Genomic DNA, 26,391 nt, shown 5'->3' with positions numbered 1-26,391 from the left:
TCAAGAAGACATTTCAACTTTATATAATTACTTGTTAATGGTCTTCAGATGATGCTTTGGTCATGAATAATGCAATTTCCAATATTCCAAACAGAAACAAAGTAAAAAGTGCTCTTTTCCATTGTGAAATCAACACTTACTAGACAGTGATTTAGTGTACAATCAACACTTACTAGACAATGACTTAGTGTACAATCAACACTTACTAGACAGTGATTTAGTGTACAATCAACACTTAATAGACAATGATTTAGTGTACAATCAACACTTACTAGACAGTGATTTAGTTTACCATCAACACTTACTAGACAGTGACTTAGTGTACAATCAACACTTACTAGACAATGACTTAGTGTACAATCAACACTTACTAGACAATGACTTAGTGTACAATCAACACTTACTAGACAGTGACTTAGTGTACAATCAACACTTACTAGACAATGACTTAGTGTACAATCAACACTTACTAGACAATGATTTAGTGTACAATCAATACTTACTAGACAATGATTTAATGTACAATCAACACTTACTAGACAATGATTTAGTGTACAATCAACACTTACTAAACAATGATTTAATGTACAATCAACACTTACTAGACAATGATTTAATGTACAATCAACACTTACTAGACAGTGACTTAGTGTACAATCAACATTTACTACACAATGATTTAGTGTACTATCAACACTTAGTAGACAATGACTTAGTGTACAATCAACACTTACTAGACAATGATTTAGTGTACAATCAACACTTACTAGACAATGATTTAGTGTACTATCAACACTTACTAGACAGTGACTTAGTGTACAATCAACACTTACTAGACAATGACGTAGTGTACAATCAACACTTACTAGACAATGATTTAGTTTACCATCAACACTTACTAGACAATGATTTAGTGTACAATCAACACTTACTAGACAGTGATTTAGTTTACCATCAACACTTACTAGACAGTGATTTAGTGTACAATCAACACTTACTAGACAATGATTTAGTGTACAATCAACACTTACTAGACAATGATTTAGTGTACAATCAACACTTACTAGACAATGATTTAGTGTACAATCAACACTTACTAGACAATGATTTAGTGTACAATCAACACTTACTAGACAATGATTTAGTGTACAATCAACACTTACTAGACAATGATTTAGTGTACAATCAACACTTACTAGACAGTGATTTAGTGTACAATCAACACTTACTAGACAATGATTTAGTGTACAATCAACACTTACTAGACAGTGATTTAGTGTACAATCAACACTTACTAGACAGTGATTTAGTGTACAATCAACACTTACTAGACAGTGATTTAGTTTACCATCAACACTTACTAGACAATGATTTAGTGTACAATCAACACTTAATAGACAATGATTTAGTGTACAATCAACACTTACTAGACAATGATTTAGTGTACAATCAACACTTACTAGACAATGATTTAGTGTACAATCAACACTTACTAGACAATGATTTAGTGTACATTCAACACTTACTAGACAGTGATTTAGTTTACCATCAACACTTACTAGACAATGATTTAGTGTACAATCAACACTTAATAGACAATGATTTAGTGTACAATCAACACTTACTAGACAATGATTTAGTGTACAATCAACACTTACTAGACAATGATTTAGTGTACAGTGCCCGGAATCCTGACCTCTGAAGGGAGTTGTCAGAAATAAACTGGACAACGATGGCAGACCCTGATGATGTGATAGGGCTTGGAATGGTGGTGCCACAGTACATCCCAATCTCTGGGGCTCCCAGGTCATTTCCGTTCAGTACTCGTACATAATCCTTTCTGCAGTCAGAAGATTCCTCAATGTCCATGTGAGTGAACGTCAGAGTAATTCGGTCAGCTGTAGAACAAAATTCCTCCATCAAATAATCATTTAAATTTGCAATATGGTCACCGAAAGAAGACCAGAGCATTAAAAGCCTTGTGGATGGCCCAGGGTATCTCTGATAAAGCGGGTGGAATTTTTATCTTGATATATTTGACATGTGTTTACATCTTGCTTCACTATCAAGCTATTTTGTTGTATCTTATCATCACTATCAAGCTATTCTGTTGTATCTTATCATCACTATCAAGCTATTCTGTTGTATCTTATCATTACTATTGAGCTATTCTGTTGTATCTTATCATTACTATCAAGCTATTCTGTTGAATCTTATCATTACTATCAAGCTATTCTGTTGTATCTTATCATTACTATCAAGCTATTCTGTTGTATCTTATCATTACTATCAAGCTATTCTGTTATATCTTATGAATCATTACTATCAAGCTATTCCGTTGTATCTTATCATTACTATCAAGCTATTCTGTTGTATCTTATCATCACTATCAAGCTATTCTGTTGTATCTTATCATTACTATTGAGCTATTCTGTTGTATCTTATCATTACTATCAAGCTATTCTGTTGTATCTTATCATTACTATCAAGCTATTCTGTTATATCTTATGAATCATTGCTATCAAGCTATTCTGTTATATCTTATGAATCATTGCTATCAAGCTATTCTGTTGTATCTTATGAATCATTGCTATCAAGCTATTCTGTTGTATCTTATCATTACTATCAAGCTATTCTGTTATATCTTATGAATCATTGCTATCAAGCTATTCTGTTGTATCTTATGAATCATTGCTATCAAGCTATTCTGTTGTATCTTATCATTACTATCAAGCTATTCTGTTGTATCTTATCATTGCTATCAAGCTATTCTGTTGTATCTTATCATTACTATCAAGCTATTCCGTTGTATCTTATCATTACTATCAAGCTATTCTGTTGTATCTTATCATTACTATCAAGCTATTCTGTTGTATCTTATCATTACTATCAAGCTATTCTGTTGTATCTTATCATTACTATCAAGCTATTCTGTTATATCTTATCATTGCTATCAAGCTATTCTGTTGTATCTTATGAATCATTGCTATCAAGCTATTCTGTTGTATCTTATCATTACTATCAAGCTATTCTGTTGTATCTTATCATTGCTATCAAGCTATTCTGTTATATCTTATGAATCATTGCTATCAAGCTATTCTGTTGTATCTTATCATTACTATCAAGCTATTCTGTTATATCTTATGAATCATTGCTATCAAGCTATTCTGTTGTATCTTATCATTGCTATCAAGCTATTCTGTTGTATCTTATCATTACTATCAAGCTATTCTGTTGTATCTTATCATTGCTATCAAGCTATTCTGTTATATCTTATGAATCATTGCTATCAAGCTATTCTGTTGTATCTTATCATTACTATCAAGCTATTCTGTTGTATCTTATCATTACTATCAAGCTATTCTGTTATATCTTATGAATCATTGCTATCAAGCTATTCTGTTGTATCTTATGAATCATTGCTATCAAGCTATTCTGTTGTATCTTATCATTACTATCAAGCTATTCTGTTGTATCTTATCATTGCTATCAAGCTATTCTGTTGTATCTTATCATTACTATCAAGCTATTCTGTTGTATCTTATCATTGCTATCAAGCTATTCTGTTATATCTTATGAATCATTGCTATCAAGCTATTCTGTTGTATCTTATCATTACTATCAAGCTATTCTGTTATATCTTATGAATCATTGCTATCAAGCTATTCTGTTGTATCTTATCATTGCTATCAAGCTATTCTGTTGTATCTTATCATTACTATCAAGCTATTCTGTTGTATCTTATCATTGCTATCAAGCTATTCTGTTATATCTTATGAATCATTGCTATCAAGCTATTCTGTTGTATCTTATCATTACTATCAAGCTATTCTGTTGTATCTTATCATTACTATCAAGCTATTCTGTTATATCTTATGAATCATTGCTATCAAGCTATTCTGTTGTATCTTATCATTGCTATCAAGCTATTCTGTTGTATCTTATCATTACTATCGAGCTATTCTGTTGTATCTTATCATTGCTATCGAGCTATTCTGTTGTATCTTATCATTACTATCGAGCTATTCTGTTGTATCTTATCATTACTATCAAGCTATTCTGTTGTATCTTATCATTACTATCAAGCTATTCTGTTGTATCTTATCATTACTATCAAGCTATTCTGTTGTATCTTATGAATCATTGCTATCAAGCTATTCCGTTGTATCTTATCATTGCTATCAAGCTATTCTGTAGCTATTCTGTTGTATCTTATCATTACTATCAAGCTATTCTGTTGTATCTTATGAATCATTGCTATCAAGCTATTCTGTTGTATCTTATCATTACTATCAAGCTATTCTGTTGTATCTTATCATTACTATCAAGCTATTCTGTTGTATCTTATGAATCATTGCTATAAAGCTATTCTGTTGTATCTTATGAATCATTGTTAAATATCTATCTGTTCCACAAAGGGCATTGAATAGCAAAATGGGTCAAAAATACTACTACATGTGCAGAACTTCCTGAATATCAATGTTTGGAATTATTTTCTGTGGTGTTACCGGAATGGTCAGCCACAATTGTCCAAGTACAGTTATTCGTCCTGTCGTAGGAGTTAGGATAATTTGGAGATATGATGACGCCGTCTTCTTCTCCATTTAGAGTTCCACCACAGCCTTCCAACAACAAATAGACAGATTTAAATTTCAGAATTCTGAAAAATTACTTAATATTAAAATCTCATAACAAAATTTCAGTCCAATGAATAAGATAATGCCACTATTTATTTAGATTTACACAACTTTGTCTTCCCTAATTGCTACCTTAAGAATACTTGATATTTTCTCAATAAAGCTAAATAACAAAAAAATATTTTTCATTGGTATAAAAAATCTATTTTTAAATATCATAGAAAGTCTTGTTTTAAATTTATTCAGGTGTCCCCTGTTCAATAAAATGAGACCCTACCTGTGACATACTGCGCCTTAAAGCCGCGTCCAGAGAGAGACACGTCTGATCTCATTCTGACATACATGTTCCGTCCATTGCTTCTGTAGATGACAGGAACAGGAAGTGACCTCCCGCAGTGTTTCATCAGCTCCGTTGTGTTAGAGTAAATAGCCCCATCATACAACTTTTAATCAATCAAAGTTTTCATTTAATAAATAAAACAGCAGAATATACCCCTACGTTCATTGCATTGCACCAAGGAACGTATACATAGCTTAATAAATAGTTTATGTTTAGCAGCTGGAATTGTTCTTTTAGAAAGGGAAACTTTTATCAATTTTATATGCAAGCATATACATGTATATGAAGAACAAATAGATTGATGCTTCAATGTGTCATTTTATTCAATGTATCTAATGGATGAATGTAAAACAAATATGTTATGAGGCATGTGCAGAATGCAATTCACATGTCTGTTTACATCAGAAGTAAAAACACACTATAGACACAGTCTAAGAAACAGCATACTTTGAGATGCCAGTCATGGCTACATGTATATGTAACCTTAACTTGGCTGGATGTGTGTGGGGGGGTGGGGGTGGGGTGTGTGTGTGTGTGTGTGTGTGTGTGTGTGTAAAACAACTTACAGCCACATAGTCATATCCACAGCCAGATGAGCTCTCTACATCAAAATCTTCGAAGGTCAGGACTACCGTCTTGCTTTCCTGGACTGTAATCAACCACTCACAGTCGGTGTTGTGGGGGTAGTTCTGGGGGTAGTTCTTAGACATCAGAGTCCCTGTGGGGGTGCTGAAGTTTCCACCACAACCTTAAACAAAACCACAGGACAGTTCCTTGAGCGTGTTTTATCAGGACTGTGAGTAGGACATGATCTAGTAAATAATTATTATACAGGGAAATCCTACCCCATGTCATTTTCTTCCCAGGTGAATCAAAAATGATTTTGCCCAGTTGTAAATTGTACCGAAGTAATTTTTTGCTACTTTGTAGTATTGATAAAGGAATTTATGTTCACTTAGTTTTTAATTTGCCCATTAAATTGCCACTCCAAAAAATGTGAATAAACCTCAGCTGTGTCTAAATTGACAGAGTTTTTAACAAAATGACAATTTCCCATGCTACCTTCAACTACATGTACATGCAATACCACTAGTACTAAAATAACAATAGTTCAACTCCCAAAAACAATAGTTAATACTGCCACCTTGCATTTGATTAATGACGAACATAAAATGGCCCCATACTGGTCATGCCGGTACAATGTAGGTTTTAAATAATCTTTCATCAATGAATAAAAAAAGCTGTTGTTTTACATTACACATACATAATTATACAAAAGAATGTGCCCTTCATCAAAATAATATAAACTCTGCTTCCAAAATTGCAAGTCATTTTAAAAGACCTAATCAGATCCATATTATACAATTTCTTTAAATCTTCATTATACACAAGGAAGTTTTTTTTTTCATAAGGTAAAAATAGTTCTTGCGAAAAATACTTTTCAACCACTCCACCTTTTTTTCACTATTTGATTATCATCTCCCCTTGGAAGGGAGCAGAATCCTTAAAATTACCTTGGATTACCTTTATTCAAAGACATTTTGTACCCATTTTAATCAAAATTGGCCCAGTGGTTCATGAGAAGATGAAAATGCTTCAAGTGTAAGAAAGACAAACAGACATGCTCTAAGCCAGATGAAATTATATTTTTAAAAATGGGAATACACAAAATACTACAAGCTCTCCTAAATATTATAAGATGTGCACACATAAATCAATTTTCTTCAGCTTTCATTTCACATTTCATTGATGTAGAGCAAGTTATATGCTTACAATATTTTGATTCCACATTTTGTTTGTCAATCATAAAAACAAATTCTTACGCCATAGTTTCCCTCCATGCTCGTTCCATCATGCCACATGACATGGATAATGTATACCGTTTGCATTCAGATTTTACCTCCCGTGATAGCTTTGTATGATGCTCGGAATCCTTTCCCATTGATGCTGATATCACTGCGGAACATGATGTACATCAGATTTCCTGTGGAAGTGAGAACTTGAGCTGCCGTCTGCTTGTGACAAAGTTGAGCCAGCCTTGGTGCTGAAGTATCACGACCAGCATAAACCTGAACATAACAATGTAAGTTTTCTTGTTTTGGAATTTAAAAAAAATTTAAGTTATTCTTATAATTATGTATTAACAAGATGTGTTTGTGAACCTTTAATGCCTCTATATGGCCAAACTCCAAGGCCATGAGGTCAAAAACATTTGGTACCAAAGGAAATGTCTTGTCACTAGAAATACACAAGGGAAATATGAAACTCCTATCACCATCCATTTGAAAGTTATGGTCAAAGTTAAAGTTTTTGCAGACAAACACAGACCATAAAGTATTTGCCACTAAATCTCCAAGTATAGGGGCATAAAAATGAAAAAGAATAATTTGATATATTTCCAATGTTTTGGTCTTTGATATATTTATAAATTTAAATAATAGACATTTCCTCATGAACATGTAGCAGTTGTAAACAATGCGTGTATGAATACAGAACTTATAATTAACTTCAGTTGTAAAATCCTGGAGCTTACAGTTCCTACTGCGATACCATAATGACGTCTTGTCTTTGACGGGCGTATAAAAACACAAAAATCATGAAAACATTAATGCTTCAACATGAAAGTCTTCAAAATTACTGTTGCCTTATCAGATCTCAAATGCAAAGTTACTCGAACAGAGACTATTTCGTTCTACTTTTATAGCAGAACACAACCAATCTGAGTCCTTCTAAAACAGTCTTCAAAAAAAGTGCCACTGTAACTTACAATGCTTCTTTAAAATAAAATAATTCACAATCTAGACATTACTGATGCTCCTTTGAAATAAACACACAATTAATATGGTAAATATGTTGTTACATGTTATGACCAGAGTTTTTGTTTCCAAAAAGGGTCATGAATAAATTTCCACTTGCTGGAGGTTGGCAACTATGATAATCATATAAATTTTAGTAAATATATAATATTACAATGAATGTGATAAACCAGCAAGCTACGGTAGTGTAGGCCGTCTCTCTGATCTTAAGATTCAGTCTCCTAAAATGATAAAATCTTTGGAATCTGTAAATTAGGTGTTCCATAATTGATATTTTTAATTAAACTGGTACCTCTAGACCATCAAAGCGACACTCGTTGTGAGTCTCCAGGTCGAAGTCGTGTATAGTGAGTTCTATAGACTGTCCTGTGGCTACTTCAATCCTCCACACACACACCCGGTTGTGGGGGTAGGGGTTGGGATAATTAGGACTGGTGAACTGGTTTGTGCTCTGTGTGAAGTAATCCCCACAACCTGTTGATAACATTCAAACGTTTGTATGTCATAGTGTAAAATCTACAAACATTCTCCAACATGCTGTTAACCACACTGTTTAAATGTATAGTTTAGAAATGATGAACTTTTAATTCTCACTCTATACATCTGGGAAATCTTACATGGAGAGAGATCTGAGTACTAGTTGATTTCTATAGAAGAGACACACATCTTTTTAATAAATAAAACGGACAAAACAGTCTTTTCTGTTTCAGTGAATGGAACCACGATCATATCAGAATATTACAAGGACCAATATTTTGAATGAGTAAAAGAGAATTCTTTCAGGTAAATAGTGCTCATTAGACCTTGGGTTCAATCAAAAATTCAAATTATTCCTAAACTGTCACACTTCAAATAATTTTGATATAATTATGTACCTTTATTTTTTATACTGTTTTTAATTCACATTTTTAAAAATATATATAAAAACATATTTGATTGCACTTCTCATTTTTGATTTGTGGATGATGACATTTTTGCCTGGCAGATGATGACATATTTGCCTGGCAGATGATAACATTTTTGCCAGGCAGATGATGACATATTTGACTTATGGATGATGACATTTTTGCCTGGCAGATGATGACATATTTGACTCGCGGATGAGGGAATTACCATTAGTAATGTATTCCAGTCGGAATCCATTGCTGGCGACAGAGAAGTCCGAGATAAAGTTTAACCACAGGTACTCAGAGGAGGATGTAATGGACGACGGAATGTCACTGCCACAGTATGTTCCAACGATGCGTGAAGTCATCGAATTACCGTCACGAACCTGTTAATTAACAAAATACTAACCTAATATACCAAAACTATAGATAATCATGAAATGACTATCTTTACAAACTTTTTTTATATAAGAAAAATGATGAAATTTTCATCAACATCAAAGGAAACTTTTAAAGTTTAACAACATATCAGAATCTGACAATAGTCCACACACAGCTAGCTAATGGTCACTGGAATCAGTTTCAATAAGGAGCCGCACTGCATACAATAGATCACTTTAATTTCGCAAGACCTACATGTATTTCCACTTCAATACAAGGATGGATTCACTTTTATAGAGAGATATAACTTTCGTGAATAATTAATCATTGCTCAAGTCTTCTAATTGTGTAAGAGTTTATTCGTGAGAACTAAATTTCTGTGAATGGCTAGTCTCTCATTTAAATTACACATTACATAAATGAATGTTTTCACAAATAAAATATGATTAAAGTATTGAATGTACATGTAGTCAGAGTACAAAGAAATGCTGTAAGTCTCAATATACCTGGCGAATTGCCAATACGAAGCTAAAGTGACCAGGGTTAAAATGTAAATAATTATGTTAAAAGAGTATTTTATAGAATTTAAATAGTTTCATTGTTATTGATATCTGTATTAATATAGGGAGGTGACCATTCTACATTGATCCAGTGCCTTTTTATGGGATTCGAAACTGTGACTGTGAGATGTATGAGAGTTTGACTTCTAGGCGGGCAATTCTACTTTCACTTTGAACGGTAAGTTGAAAAGAGCATGCTGCATCTTTGATGTAAAATATCTCGAAAAGGAATCAAGGACCCTATTGCAAATTTGGCCTTGTTGGAAAGGTTAGGATTTTTGCTGAAAGTTGATATCTGTCATTATACTGGGAAATTTTTTTTTTTGAATTAGGAGGGGTTGAAAATGGGTATATTTTCCTCATTTTTGTTGATTTTTTACTTCCAGGATGGCAGGTGCCTGAGTCTGTCTCGACCCATTTCCAGGCTAGCAGATGTCATGATGGACCTTTAAAATCTTTCACATGTGTACTTTCAAGAACCATATACATTATTTTTGAAAATTGGTTGCCATGGTAATAAAATCTGAAAATTAAAACACGGGCTTCTGAAGGCGAATTTTCCTCCATTTCCTGGTAGTTTGAGACCTATATGAAATTTATTGTTACAGTACTTAGAAGAAACTCTGGCATCACCTCACAGTTTGACCACTGTATCTCCAAAGAAGGCATGAAAAGATGACAGACAGAATCAAGTCAGTCGTACACCTACATGTATATTAACCTGCTACTGGGAACACAGGTAAATCCGAGAGGCCCATGGACCTCAATGCTCACCTGCATCAATTAACTCCATAGATGAATAGGATGTATTGAATAACTTTGATCCCAAATGCTAACATAACATTGAACTCTACATTAAAAGTAGTAGATCAATATAAATATCTTTAACAGAATAAATTCAGAAAACAAAATTTTCATATTGACTGGAAAAATTGCAGCCTTTTTTCCTGAGATTTTTAAAGTATATATCCCACTGTGGCTCAATCCTGACCTGACCATTTATGCTTTGTGTCAAGTTTGGTCAAAATTGGTCCAGTGGAGTTTGAGATTTTTAAATCATTTCCTCTAATTTTTCATAATTTTCATTATCTACTCTTTGAAGAGTGTGGCCCTTCATTATGACAAACTTGAATCCCCTTTACATAGGAATATCTTGTGCCTACCTTGGTTGATATTAGTTTTGTGGTTTCTAAGAAGATTTTCAAAAACATCCAGTTCTTCATAATTATCAATCATCTCCTGTTTGAAAAATGTATGGCCATTGGTTTGAATACACTTGAATTCCTTTACCTCAAGATACTTTGTGTCAAGTTTGGTTGAAATTGACACAGTGGGTTATGAAGGAGAGTCTGACGTAAATCATAAGACAAGTTGATGATGCTGAAGCAGAGGCCTGCCAAATTTTGATCAAAAAAGCTTATTTGTGCCTTACACTTCGATCAACTACAAAGCAAATGAAAAAAATTTGTTCCGGATCTAACACATCAACTGTGGTTTGAATTTTTTCGTTAACATCAAACTTTGTGATACTGTCAGAGAGAGAACATATTAATGTGTTAGATATACAAATCTACGATATATTGTCAAAGTACATTTTTGTTGATATGCAAATTTCTAAACAGATATCTTTTTCTATTCTCTTACACATAATCAGTGCTTTGTCATCAGCCATTCAATTTTGTGGTTTCTTTCAAGCACGAAATCACCCATAATTACTGTTCAATAAATGATGATGAAAACCTATTTAGTGAACTATGGAAAAATCAACACTGGACATATCTGCCTGCTGTATCGAACTGATCCCTTTGCTATTTTCTCTGTACACCATGAGTCGATCATTTAACTGACCTGGAGATGGTCGTAAGCACACGAGGTGTGAGTCTCCACCTGGAAGTGAGAGAACGAGGCATTGATGGTGTTCCCTCGTGTTGTCTGGATGATCCAGGTACAATTCCTATTGTGGGGGTACGGGTTGGGGAAATTCGGACTCTCTATCACCCCACTGTAGTCTGTTAAAGTTGTGTCACAAACTGCAAAACATCATACATGTAACAAAAGCTACAAGCATCAACTGCCTGACATATTTCACAAGTAGTTACAGATGACTGTCAATAGCTCGAACTATGATTTCTCAAAGTTCTCGATCTCATGAACTGAAATCATGATCCCAATATTTCCTTAATAACTAAGCAAATTTACTCTTGATCTCTCGAGCTTATGACCTCTGAAAAGCCTTGATCTCTGGAAGTGAAATTTGGGAACCATAAAGCCTATTTCCTGCATGGATATAAACCATGAATGTCTATGGCAAGTGTGGTCATGTTAATTAGGTGTTTACATAGGTGCCACATCACCTGTACTTCTTTCAGGGTAGATGATTAATTGTTTGATTGGTCAGTTTTAACCCTTACACCTGTGCTTACTTTTGGAATAGATAACTAATTTTAAAATTGTTCAATAGTAAAATTTAACAATGAACAAAAAGCTGTTCCACACCATGTAAATTTGAAAAAATTTGTTGACTTGCAAAGAGACAGTGATTTTGAGAATTAAAAATAATTTAGAGATATGCCAATGAATTTTCATTAATTATGACAATCCCAGGAATATGCATCAAAACATTCCCAGGATGGTGTAAATATACACTTCCATATAGTTACTATAAAATAAAAGTTGGACCTTGCCTATGATTTCCACTGATTTGATTCAACCTTCGATTTCTCAATCTCTTAAAAGTTTTATCAAGAGTCTCCCGTACATTTATAGATATACTTGTAACAATGAACTTACAATGTCACAATGACAAGCAATATGACTTGAATAATACTTACTTAGTACTGAAAAAGAACTCGCAAATCTTTTCTTAAAAAACCCATCAATATTCTTGTCAATTAGAATTTGTCTCGTAATAAATGTAATTTTAAAAATGTGTCATCTATGCATGTTGTTAATTACATACCAAATTCATGGGATGACCCTTGCACTTTCTATTATAATTCTGTGACACAAAATATTTCCAAAGTCACCAATAAATGATAACATCAAAAGGTCTTCCTCATGGTATAACATTACCTCCACTGTGACATACATCTAAACATGTGGCATCACTTTGACTTACTACTGCTGTAGAAGGCATGGAAACCTCGACCCCCCACAGATTGATCCGTTCGGAATTTGATCCATAGTTTGTTGGATAGTGAGTCAATGAAGTCAGGAACTTGGTTACCACAGTAACGGGCTAGTATCTGGCCGGTTGCAGAGCTGTCACGAATCTACACAGTAAAATGAAAACAATGCAAACACAAGCAGTATATCTGGCCGGTTGCAGAGCTGTCACGAATCTACACAGTAAAATGAAAACGATGCAAACACAAGCAGTATGTAATGCAAAAATAGGGTGGAGTGGCTTAATTGCATTCACGCCAACATGTAACAAAGATAGGGTGAAGTGGCTTAATAAATGTATTCACGCCAACTTGTAACAAAAGACCCAGGCCAAAATAAAAATATTGTTTTCCCTAAATGCTCCACCGAGTCTGAGAAAGTCACAACGACCCAAAAGATTTTATACCGTCATTCTGGTGAAGTTTTTATCTATTTCTGGAAAATTTCAGGGTCGTTACAGGTATAGATCAGTATTTTATAAGATCGGGGTAACCAGAATTTTCTATATCTTAATTCATTGATTTCAATCTAAAATGAAAAAAAATTAAAAATAATAGAGGTGGTCTGCTAGATCACGATGGAGAAAAGTTGTCTACACGAGGAGCGAGGAGACAAGAATTCAGGGTGTCCTGGTGTGCAAGTTGTGTTCTTCGATAGGGGATATTTCGGATGGGTGTGATATTTTCGACAGTCAATAAGAAGCATTACATTTATGTGTTCTCAATTTAAACTTATTTCCAAACTTGATACATTTACAAACTGGAAAACACCTAACTATACATGTATGCGCATGTGTAACTCAGCTCTAATACATAATCTTGTAAAAGATGTCAGCATCCATTTTGTTTGATTTGCAAAATCAAGTTCTGTTGAAACATTTTCTAGTAAATGGTAGATGTATATCGATATGATTATTAATAAAAAAAATTTTAAAAATCAAAATCACTACCACATATGAATTAATGTGCAAAAACAAAAGCCTAAAATGCCAGTGAACCACAAAATAAAAGGCAGCAACCAAATTCCCCTAAGGCCTAACTGTTAGTGATGGTCAATCGGTTTAAAATCATTTTTAAATATGGCCCCAGTGGCCTTATCACTCACCTAACTATTAATCAAAAGTATCATTAGTCCCAAGGGCTACAAAATCTAGAACAAATGTCCTGTTCTGAATAGCTAAGCTAAATTCTTATATTCTGAAAAAGTATATAAAACAAGACGAGTTCTTAAAACTTAAAATATTAAATTTACAACTTTTGTCTACCAAATTTCAAAAGAATTGGAATGGTGGTTATCAAGAAGTTAAAAATATTCAAGTGTTTACACATGACAACAGACACTGACCAATTGCAATTATTTGAAAAAAACATATAGACATAGAGACTTACACAAAAACATACCAACATACAAAAAACCAATACAAACACAAAAACATATCGACTTACAAAAAACCAACATAAAAACATTACTGACATATACAGACTTGCACCGAAACATACAGACATACAAACAGGGTTGCAACTTGTAGGTAGTATCATACCTCTACATAGTCATACTGGCACGTTACGTGGTTCTCGAAGTTAAAGTCAACAAAGGTCAGGTGGATCCTGCTTCCACGGGAGATGCTGATCGTCCAGAAACACTCAGCATTGTGGGAATACTGGTTAGGGTAGTTAGGGGAGACAAAACTTCCTGTGGGGTTGGTCAAGTCAGCACCACAACCTAGAGAAAGAGAAAAAATGTTCAGGTCAGATAGCTGCACCGACTCAATTCAACTGAAAAAATATTCATGGGGCATTTTGAGTAAAATTCATTCATTGAATAAATTCATCAAAATTTTACTTTCACTACCCAAACAGAAATACAAGCAGTATTTGAGAGAAAGGGGGGTGGGGGGGAGGAAGCTAAGTGTTCTCTTTAGAAATATCATTCAAATTCTATCCAATTTCTACATAAGAAATCAATTCCTCTTTGCTATACAGAATATATGAATAATATTGCCCCATTTAAGTCTCACAGGACTTAAAAGTGAAAGGGTTCATAGGAGTTAGGTAATTCCAAATTAAAACAACATTGTGTAGAGAAATTATGTAAAAGTCATTAACTACACCATAATAATTTTAACAATCAAACAGTCTACAGCAGTGACATACATTGTAAATATGAAATTGTTCAGGAAACTATCAGCTGCTGTAAATTTTGTATTCCGTGTGATCTTTGTGTGTATAATGTGTGACACTATGCGTGTGACATCATATTTCTGTGTTCCAGAAAAAAGTTAAAGCCGTATTACATGTGTATGTCAACCACTCAACGCATTCAGTCATCGTAGAACCTACCAATATGACACAAATGAAACTACTTAATATGTGTTTTGCTAATGCACAAGAACAGAACATTCCACTATGTACCAAAGTTTTTATTTATAAGAACTAAAGCAAAACAATTTCATGCATTTACAAATCTTGTCCTATGTGGGCAACAATAAGAAGATAATAATTTATTAATTGATCAACCACTTTTTTTCAAATTGCTGAACTAAAATGGTTAACCTCTTTATAATGCCACACTCAATATAATGCCAAAATAAGCCTGGACAAAAGCCGACGAGGTGTCACTGTACATTCTTTGCTGGATCAAGTCAAACAAATATGTAGCTTGTGTGTTGTAGTCAGTTGTTTCAACAAATACATTCCTTATGTGCTGTATATAATTATTTAAATGTATACTGTAGAATCATTTAAATTCGTGGGGGCCAATTTTTGTGGATTGCTGAATTTTTACAGGTTCATGGGGACGTAATTTCGTGGATTTATATATTTGTAAGATTCTTGTATACTAAGTTGTCTTTATTCGTTGGGGATGTAAATTCGTGGGTGAGGGGTACCCATGAATTCCACGAAAATTGAGCCACCACGAATTCTAATGATTCCACAGTACATTAAATGTTGTGTCAAACAAAATACACTAAATATGTGCTTGTTGTGTCAATGAAAATACACTAAATACGTGCTTGTTGTGTCAAACAAAATACACTAAATACGTGCTTGTTGTGTCAAACAAAATACACTAAATACGTGCTTGTTGTGTCAATGAAAATACACTAATACGTGCTTGTTGTGTCAATGAAAATACACTAAATACTTGCTTGTTGTGTCAATGAAAATACGTACTTTCTGCTGTTGTGCTGTAGAAAGTACACAGAATATATACCTTCTGCTGTTGTGTCGTAGAAAATCCTGAATCCTCGAGCTGATTGAGAGGCGTCTGATTTGAAGCGTATGTACATTCTGTTGCTATGAGACCTTATGATGTTGTCAATGGTTGTGCCACAGTATGTATTAACAAGTGGCGAACTGGGAAAACCACCATTTCTGAAACAGGAATTAGCATCATGCTTTTTTGTTTATAAAATGTTATTCTAATCCACAACCAAAAATTGAATAAATCCCTTGCTAAGAAGTTAATGTATTGATTGGTTGAATATTGTTTAACGTCCCTCTCGAGAATATTTCACTCATAAGGAGATGTCACCATTACCTTCACTACAAAATTTGGGCCAATATGCTCGGCTCTTACGGCTTTTGAGCAGGGAGGGATCTTTATCGTGCCACACCTGCTGTGACACGGGACCTCAGTTTTTGCGGTCTCATCCAAAGGACCGCCCTATTTAGTCACCTCATCTGAATTAAGGACCACAAAGAAGCTGGATTGGTCATCTACATTACACTTGTTTCGTTAGTATACTAAGGAGCAATTCATGCATTAATTCCAAAACTCTGGCTTCCACTGTACAGCTGCAACTGTATTCAGTTATACTGTTCCTTCGTTAATATTCAATGTCCTATACTTATTTCATTTTGTACAATGCATATGAATATCATTAATTTTGTAAAATTCATGGGATGTCATGAAAAATCTCTATATTATATCCATAATTTTGTAACAAGGATAAGGAGAAGACGTAACAGACCAGACCGGGATTCGAACCTGGGCCCCCTGAATCTCTAGTCAGGTGCTCTAGCAACTCAACCGCTACAGTTTATTCATCAGTAATGAAGGTCATTACACATTTAGTTTATAGTGTGTCACTATGCAGTTTGCAAAGTATAGCATTATACAGAACAGTATCAGACATGTAAGAGACTGCTTAGTGTACAAGAGGCCCATGGGCCACATCGCTCACCAGAGTTAGCTTGCCCTAAAGATTTTCTAAAGATTTTCCTTACATATTCGCATGTAAAACTTTTTATCCCTATTGTGGCCTCAACCTACCCCTGACAGCCATGATTTTTACAAATTTGAATCTGCACTATGTCAAGAAGCTTTCATGTAAATGTAAAGTTCTTTGGCCCAATTATTCTTGAGAAGAAGATTTGAAAAGATTTTCCTTATATATTTGTATGTAAAACTTTGACCCCGTATTGTGGCCCTACCCTCCCCCTGAGGGGCATCATTTTAACAAACTTGAATCTGCAATATGACAGGAAGCTTTCATGTAAATGTAAACCTTTCTGGCCCAGTGATTTTTCAGAGGATGATTTTTAAAGAATTTCTCTATATATTTGTATCTAAAACTTTGATCCCCTATTGTGGCCCCACTTTACCCCCTGGGGCTATGATTTTAACAAACTTGAATCTGCACTATGTCAGGAAGCTTACATGACTAAATATCAGCTTTTCTGGCCCAGTGGATGTTCATCAGAAGAATTCTAAAGATTTTCCCTATATATTTTTATGTAAAATTTTGATCCCCTATTGTGGTCCCATCCTACCCCCAGGGACCATGATTGTAACAAACTTGAATTTGCACTATGTTAGGAAACTTTCATGTAAATTTGTACTTTCCTAGCCCCAGTGGTTCTTGAGAATGAGATTTTTAAAAGTGGCAAATGTATTTTTACTATTTCGCTATTATCTCCCCTTGGAAAGGCGCATGGTCCTTCATTTGTACAAAGTTGAATCCCCTTCACCCAAGAACACTTTGTGCCAAGTTTGGTTGAAATTGACCTTGTGGTTCTGAAAAAGATTTTTAAAAGTTGTCTATGTATTTTCACTATTTTGCTATTATCTTCCCTTGAATAAGAGTGTGACCCTTCATTTGAACAAACTTGAATTCCCTTCACTTAAAGATGCTTTGTGCCAAGTTTGGTTGAAACAAGAGGTACTGTGAGCAATGCTCACTAAGAATACCCCCTGCTTACCCCAATCTCCCAAAGGGTGTAAGAGTGTGACCCTTCATTTGAACAAACTTGAATTCCCTTCACTTAAAGATGCTTTGTGCCAAGTTTGGTTTAAATTAAGAGGTACTGTGAGGAATGCTCACTAAGAATATCCCCCGCTTACCCCAATCTCCCATAGGGTGTTGTTAATAGGTATAAATTACCTCTTTGCTGAGTGTAAAAATATGGTATGCCTTTGTTGAAGAAAATGGAAGATACAGTCCAAACACAATCCATGGCATAAACCTATAATTTTGACCTTGAGATCAAAGGTCAAGGTCATAAAGAGGTCATGAATGTACATGACACAGTCTCATGGTGATACACCCATGTCTTATGGTATGACTCTGTCAAAACCCTATAATCAATTTTGACCTTGAGCTCAAAGTTCAAGGTCATATAGAGTTCATGAAGGTACCTGACACATCGTCTCATGGTGATATACTCATGTGTCAAATATGGTATGTCTATGTCAAAGAACAAAGAAGTCATGGCCTTGACATGAATCCATTGTAAAAACCTTTAATTTTGACCTTGAGGTCAAGGTCATATGGAGGTCATGAAGATACATGACACATTGTCTCATGGTGATACACTCATGTGTCAAATATGGTATGCCTATGTCAAAGAACAAAGAAGTTATGGCCCAGACACGAATCCATTGTAAAAAACCTTTAATTTTGACCTTGATGTCAAGGGTCAAGGTCATATAGAGGTCATGAAGGTACTCAACACATAGTTCATGGTGATCCACTTGTGTGCCAAATATGGTATGCCTATGTCAAAGAACAAAGAAGTTATGGCCCGGACATGAATCCATTGTAAAAAAAAAAACAACTTTAATTTTGACCTTGAGGTCAAGGGTCAAGGTCATATAGAGGTCATGAAGGTACCTGACACATCGTCTTATGGTGATCCACCTGTGTGCCAAATATGGTATGCCTAAGTCAAAGAACAAAGAATTTATGGCCCGGATACGAATCTGCACAGACAGACGGACAGACAGACAGAATGATTCCTATATACCCCCCTGAACGTATAATTAGGCCAGTGGTTCTGGAGAAGAAGCATTTTCACAATTTTGCTATTATTTCACCTTGGAAAGAGATGTGGCCCTTCATTTGAACAAACTTGAATTCTCTTGCCCCAAGGAAACTTTCTGCCAAGTCTGGTTGAAACTGACCAAGTGGGTCTGGAGAAGATTTTTAAATGTTGCCAATGTATTTTTACCATTTTGCTATTACATGTATCTCTACTTACAAAGGAGCATGGTCCTTCATTTGAACAAACTTGAATCCCCTTTACCCAAGGATGCTTTGTGCCGAATTTGGTTAAAATTAGCCCAGTGGATCTGGAGAAGAAGTACATGTATTTCTGAAAGTCGTTGATGTATTTTCACTCTTTTGCTATTATCTACCCTTGGAGAAGGGTGTGGTCCTTCATTTTAACAAACTTGAATCCCCTTGCCCCGAGGATGCTTTCTGCCAAGTTTGGTTGAAATTAGCCCAGTGGGAACCATTTTTTAAAATATTTTAAATATTGCCAATGTATTTTCACTATTTTGCTAATATATCCCCTTGGAAAGAAGTGTGGCCCTTTATTTGAACAAACTTAAATTCCCTTCACCCAAGGATGTTTTGTGTCGGGTTTGGTTGAAATTAGCCCAGTGGTTCTGGAGAAGAAGATTTTTAAAAGATTTTAATTTATTTTCACTATTTTGCTATTCTCTCCTTGGAAAGGGGTGTGGCCCTTCATTTGAACAAACTTGAATTCCCTTGCCCCAAGGATGCTTTGTCCCAAGTTTGGTTGAAATTGACCTAGTGGGTCTGGAGAAGAAGATTTTTAAATGTTGCCAATGTATTTTTACTATTTTGCTATTACATGTATCTCTACTTACAAAGGAGCATGGTCCTTCATTTGAACAAACTTGAATCCCCTTTACCCAAGGATGCTTTGTGCCGAATTTGGTTGAAATTGGCCCAGTGGTTCTGGAGAAGAAGATTTTAAAAGTCGTTAATGTATTTTCACTATTTTGATACCATCTCCCCTTGGAGAAGGGCGTGGCCTTCTATTTGAACAAACTTTAATCCCCTTTACCCAGGGATGCTTTGTGCCAAGTTTGGGTGAAATTGGCCCAGTGGTTCTGGAGAAGAAGACAAAAAATGTGAAAAGTTTACGATGACGACAATGGACAAATTTTGATCAGAAAAGCTCCTTTGAGGTGCAAGTGGAGTCTGACATCCCCATGGAGACTGACAGTTTGGCACCACAAACTGTGACCAGAGAGAGGGCAGGAGAGCTCAGGTGAGCTAAAAATTGTCTGAAATTCTCCAAATACACATCACTTGCAATGTTTTAAAAATTCTTTAAAAAAAGCAAATAGTTATGCATGTATGTAACTATAAAGCAAACTTTTCATGTCTAAATAGAGGGGGAAATTATAGACATTATTGACTTAGAACTTAAAAAAAAAATAAACAAAATATCAGCTAGCATTTTTGAATATTTTGTTGCTAATTGTGCTATCATTGTTTTTCATTAATACCTATTTTAGTTGTTTTCACCATTGTGCCAGTCCTAGGGAACCCAAGAAAATTGGCCCAAACCTAGTCATCATCACTGTCACTTTCAAAGATACATATCGTCATAATCATTAACCGTCACTTTCAGATACACTGTAATAATCACTGTCATTTTCACAGATACATGTACTATTTTATTTCCGCCTTTACCTTATTTCTAGGAAGTCGTATCTACAATTAGCATGGTTTTCCAGGGTGAAGTCAGTGACATTAAGAAGAATCTGGTTCCCGTCTTGCGCCACAATCGTCCAGACACAGTCCCGCTCATGAGGATAGTTGTTGGGGTAATTAGGGCTGGTGATGATCCCCGTGGAGTCTGACAGTTCGGCACCACAAACTGTGTACAGAGAGGGCAGGAGAGTCATTCATTAACACTGGATAGAAACATTTTCCATAAATATCATCACTGTTTACAAACTAGTAAATATGGGACATGTTTTGCAATAAATGTATCAACATGTGTGCATAATCATATTTTAAACTTAACAATGGAGGACAACCTTTACAATGCTTTTATTAATCTGTTTTCAAATTGAAGGAGTTTCCCATACAACTATTTAACAATAGATTGTCAAGATTGGTGTGTATATTGACAACAGTCAAACTCTAACTCAATATGTGTATAGTGAATACAGTCAAACTCTAACTCAATCTGTGTATAGTGAATACAGTCAAACTCCAACTCAATCTGTGTATAGTGAATACAGTCAAACTCCAACTCAATCTGTGTATAGTGAATACAGTCAAACTCCAACTCAATCTGTGTACAGAGTCAAATAGCAACTTAATCTAACTGTGTATAGTGAAATCAATCAAATTAAAACTTAAGGGTTTTCTGACCATGTACAATGGAAACAAGCAAATTCCACCTCAATCTAACTGTAAATAGCAATCAAAATTTCCCTGTATCTTTAGACAGATCTCAGGCTTTCACATGTTCTTCTGCTTTCCTCGTGGATTTGCTTGCACTTTTTCAACTGCCACTAGGTGGTGTCCAATGCATACAAACGAGCTCCAAGTTAACCGCAATAGACTGGAGGCCTAAAAGCCTCCGTCTAAAACCAGTCAAACTGCAATTCAATCTAACTGTGTAGAGTGAAAACGGTCAAATTCCAATTCAATTTAACTGTGTATAGTGAAAAGTCAAATTACAATCTTATCCAACTGTCTATAGTGAAAACAGTCAAATTCCTTGCTTTAGGTTTAAGATACACCATCTGATCATCATTTATCACAGCATCAAGTCAGTAAGGTCATGGGCCAGACAAATGCTTTGAACATTTTATTATCGGTGACCTTGACCTTTGATAAATGACCTTGCTTCAGTGTCATGGCTTTCTCTAGTCATAAGCAAGCTTGATGCCTCATTGGAGCTTAACTAATCAAGTTATCCAGATCATTCTGGGTGCTGCCTAATCCAAAGATTCTTTCTGGTACCAGACCTATCCTGTTTTGACAAGTTTCACCGGAAGAGAACACTAAGACCCAACAGTCAACCTTGGATCATTGGTCCAATGTTCAATCGTTCATCAAAACAACTCAGAAGGTGTCTTAAAATTTCTAAAAACTTCTTCAACTGTTCACATGTTCAGAAAATTTCAACTGTCTATATAACCAACTTACTTGTTGAGGCATTCAGAGTGATGTAACTGGCTGAAAATCCCTCGTACGCCAGGCTCTCATCAGATACGAAGACCAGAGTCAGAAAATTAGAGGAGGAGGTAATGGAAGGGGGCATGTCGGAGCCACAGAATCTAAAACAGATGACAAAACATTCTAGTGTGTGTGTGTGTGTGTGTTTGTGAGAGAGAGAAGGGGGGGGGGAGAGAAGGGAGCAAATTTCATATTAAAATATTTCTTATCAATACTATATAATACATACACATATGTATCACTTCTGAAATAAGTATATCAAATAGGTGAATACTACAGGAAATTCCTATCAAACATAGATAACTTCCACCTTTATACCGATACATGTGTAAGGAATTTGGATGTAGATGTCCCTAGGATTTCCTTGGTAAGATAATTGGATGTTACTGTCCCAAGGCATTCCAATCAAATTAAAATCAGACTTCTTAGATCCGCGTCGTATACTCTGCGCAAGTAGATCTGACATAACCCGATTAGGGGTTATGTTCAGATGAACTTTATGTTAGCCAATCAGCGCGTCGGTTTTGAAATCGTCGGTGTTCACAATTCAAGGAAAATGGCTGCGATTGTTTGGTTTGAAAGAAAACATCGCAGCTAGATGCGACATCACAATGCACCGTTTACGTCAACTGGCATTATATTCCTCACGTTATTTACGTAAACCATCTTGAAAACTATTCAAATCGTACCCATCCCTATTCATACATAAATCGGAATTCACAATTAATTCAATTTGGGTGTATTTCATATCTTATGTTTTGTTGTTTGTATGAACAGAATAGATTAGGCATTATTGCAAAAGTTTAAAATTCGTTATGCGAGAATATACAATTTTACAGTGTGGAATAAACTTAATGGGAGAGAGATTACAGCAATTTATTTACGAATTGCAACGAACCGCCTAAATAGCCATCATTGTCTGTATGGCGCAATCTGACTGGCTGATAGTTCTCATGAATATTCCAAGCGAAAGGTCATGCGGACAATGGGGTTATGTCAGATCCTATTATAACAATTGTGAGCGTATCCTAGGATCTGATTTTAATTAGATTGAAGGAATTCCTTCTAAGTTATTTGCTAATTTTACTAACCTATCTATCAGGCTGTTGGTACTAGCTGTGTAGATATTTGCTAACTTTACTAACCTATCTATCAGGCAGTTAAGACTAGCTGTGTAGTTATTTGCTATTTTATTACTTTACTAACCTATCTATCAGACTGTTGAGACTAGCTGTGTAGTTATTTGCTAAGGGCTATTCCAGAAATGATCAAATGGGGGGGTCGGGCGGCAAACGATATTTTTTTGTGTGGGTGGTCATATTTTTTCATATTTTAATTGGTCCGTGGTTGGACTGTTAAAAAAATATTTATTATGGGTAGTGGGTAGTTTCTATTGTTTTATTTTGTGCCACGTGGGTGTTGAGTTTTCAGAATATTTTTATTGTCGCTCTTGTCATGTTGGTTACAAAATGTCGGAGGGAAAATTGAAAACGTGCTTTCAAAATGCTGCTTTCGAAATCGGAAATCGGAAGTAACATAGACTATTCGAGTTGTCGCTCTTTGAAGCGCATAACTTTCCATTACGGCACTCTTCAAATTAGAGGCGCGTTTAGTAGGGTCCCTTTGGACGTGATGGCGGCGAACTCGGTTCTGTAGATTATTACAGTTTACAGTGCATCGATTTTGGGAATATTTTGAAACCAATAGGTATTCCGTTTTCTAATAAAAATAGGCAAACCTTAGTTGATTTATACGAGGGTACCGATGCGTTATATTTATCAGTCGGTGTGATGGTGACAGAGGCCTCCGGGCGCGGGCTCCATTAGAAGACGAACGATTCGTGGAAAAACATATCCATACCCATTTCATGATAATAGCATCATTTGAACTCCCAATCTTTCCAACATTCCCGCCATAGATGCCTTTGATTGTTGATGTGACATCGTTTCTTCAGAACTACTGTGATACAATGTCGCACAGGCATTACCGCGTCATTGACTAGAATGTTTGTCCCGAAAACCTCGCGAGATTTGTACCGTTTTCATTTTTTAAAAATATTTTTGTGGTGGGTCTGGTTAGTTTTTTTTTTATTAGATGGGTCATTGTAAAATGAGATTATTAATTTGATGGGTCATGGGGTAATTTTTTATTTTTTTTTATGGGTGCTTGGTATATACAAAAGTTGCCTCCCGACACCCCCATGTATTTATTTCTGGAATAGCCCTAACTTCACTAACCTATCTATCAGGCTGTTGAGACTAGTTGTGTAGCTATTTGCTAACTTTACTAACCTATCTATCAGGCTGTTGGAACTAGCTGTGTAGCTATTTGCTAACTTTATTAACCTATCTATCAGGCTGTTGAGACTAGTTGTGTAGCTATTTGCTAACTTTACTAACCTATCTATCAGGCTGTTAAGACTAGCTGTGTAGTTATTTGCTAACTTTACTAACCTATCTATCAGGCTGTTAAGACTAGCTGTGTAGTTATTTGTTAACTTTACTAACCTAGCTATCAGGCTGTTAAGACTAGTTGTGTATTTATTTGCTAACATTACTAGCCTATCTGTCAGGATGTTGAGACTAGTTGTGTAGTTATTTGCTAACTTTACTAACCTATCTATCAGGCTGTTGAGACTAGTTGTGTAGTTATTTGCTAACATTACTAACCTATCTGTCAGGCTGTTAAGACTAGTTGTGTAGTTATTTGCTAACATTACTAACCTATCTGTCAGGATGTTGAGACTAGTTGTGTATTTATTTGCTAACATTACTAACCTATCTGTCAGGATGTTGAGACTAGTTGTGTATTTATTTGCTAACATTACTAACCTATCTGTCAGGCTGTTGAGACTAGTTGTGTATTTATTTGCTAACATTACTAACCTATCTGTCAGGCTGTTAAGACTAGTTGTGTATTTATTTGCTAACATTACTAACCTATCTGTCAGGATGTTGAGACTAGTTGTGTATTTATTTGCTAACATTACTAACCTATCTGTCAGGCTGTTAAGACTAGTTGTGTATTTATTTGCTAACATTACTAACCTATCTGTCAGGATGTTGAGACTAGTTGTGTAGTTATTTGCTAACTTCACTAACCTAGCTATCAGGCTGTTAAGACTAGTTGTGTATTTATTTGCTAACTTTACTAACCTATCTGTCAGGTTATTGAGACTAGCTGTGTAGTTATTTGCTAACTTTACTAACCTATCTATCAGGCTGTTGGTACTAGTTGTGTAGTTATTTGCTAACTTTACTAACCTATCTATCAGGCTGTTGGGACTAGCTGTGTAGTTGTTGTACAGTTCTACGTAATCGTATTGACAGTCAGGATTGGATTCTATACTGAAAGCATGGAACGAAAGTCGCACCACCAACCCCGGACTGGCCTGTATTGTCCACGAACAGTTCACACCATGTGGGTAAACGTTCGGGTGACCAGGACTGGATATACTTCCTGTTTCATCTGTCAACATTCCTCCACATCCTGGAAATCAGAATAAATCATGTCAATATCAATACATAAACGACATTGTTACTCAAAGGTTTGTACACATCCAAAATACCAATCACTCTTTGCTGTGACTCACACTGCATCTTGACATATGAATGTATTGAATTTACAGTGAATGTAAATATTTTCACAGGATTGACCTAATTAATGTAGGATTGACCTAATTAATGTCTATACAGCTTGAATTATGTTTGTATAATTCTTTCGGCAGGATTTCTCTTGTGCTTTTCATGGAATTTTTATTTCTCAAAATTAGTATTTACCTGATGTGCACAGTTACAATGTATAAATCACAGAAAACACCGATCAAACTATCTACAATTGCATCAAAATCTTCATTGACCTAAATAAATGCTAAATTTTCAACATACAAAAAATAAAAATTTATTTATCAAAAATTTCCTGTTGTTTTTATTGGTGAATTTTAGTGATTTGTAACAGGAACAGGAGAGATCAGAGTGGGATTCGATCCCAGGCCCTCTGAATCTCTAGTCAAATGCTCTACCAACTGAGCTATCTGACAACCGGCAATTTCACCCGTCTGACTGCCATATTCCTTCCTCTTTAAATATCTTTACATCTTGAAGACATCAACACAGGGTATTTATCCCCTGAAGGGACTGGTCTACAGC

At 35.2% G+C, this 26,391-nt stretch overlaps 1 protein-coding gene across 3 annotated transcripts in view; it reads right to left on the bottom strand.

Annotated features, from left to right (window-relative positions):
- LOC125648020 (cubilin-like) overlaps window positions 1-26,391 on the bottom strand; it is a 123,383-nt gene that overhangs the window by 57,926 nt on the left and 39,066 nt on the right. For all 3 annotated transcript variants that reach the window (XR_007360180.2, XM_056142106.1, XM_048874909.2), the window contains exons 23-36: window positions 25,507-25,732; window positions 22,214-22,344; window positions 20,741-20,927; window positions 16,000-16,160; window positions 14,327-14,508; window positions 12,740-12,893; window positions 11,470-11,651; window positions 8,907-9,066; window positions 8,086-8,267; window positions 6,878-7,046; window positions 5,544-5,725; window positions 4,915-5,080; window positions 4,509-4,622; window positions 1,659-1,898 (exon numbers count right to left, since the gene is read on the bottom strand). Coding sequence is in view for 2 of the 3 variants with exons in the window: in XM_056142106.1 (XP_055998081.1) it covers window positions 1,659-1,898; window positions 4,509-4,622; window positions 4,915-5,080; window positions 5,544-5,725; window positions 6,878-7,046; window positions 8,086-8,267; window positions 8,907-9,066; window positions 11,470-11,651; window positions 12,740-12,893; window positions 14,327-14,508; window positions 16,000-16,160; window positions 20,741-20,927; window positions 22,214-22,344; window positions 25,507-25,732 (2,436 nt within the window). In the remaining variant the exon portion in view is untranslated. The remainder of the gene's footprint in view (window positions 1-1,658; window positions 1,899-4,508; window positions 4,623-4,914; window positions 5,081-5,543; window positions 5,726-6,877; window positions 7,047-8,085; window positions 8,268-8,906; window positions 9,067-11,469; window positions 11,652-12,739; window positions 12,894-14,326; window positions 14,509-15,999; window positions 16,161-20,740; window positions 20,928-22,213; window positions 22,345-25,506; window positions 25,733-26,391) is intronic.

Source organism: Ostrea edulis, chromosome 6 (genome assembly GCF_947568905.1).
Source record: "Ostrea edulis chromosome 6, xbOstEdul1.1, whole genome shotgun sequence".
NCBI classification, from domain to species: Eukaryota; Metazoa; Mollusca; class Bivalvia; order Ostreida; family Ostreidae; genus Ostrea; species Ostrea edulis.
This window is presented reverse-complemented; position numbering and strand designations above follow the sequence as displayed.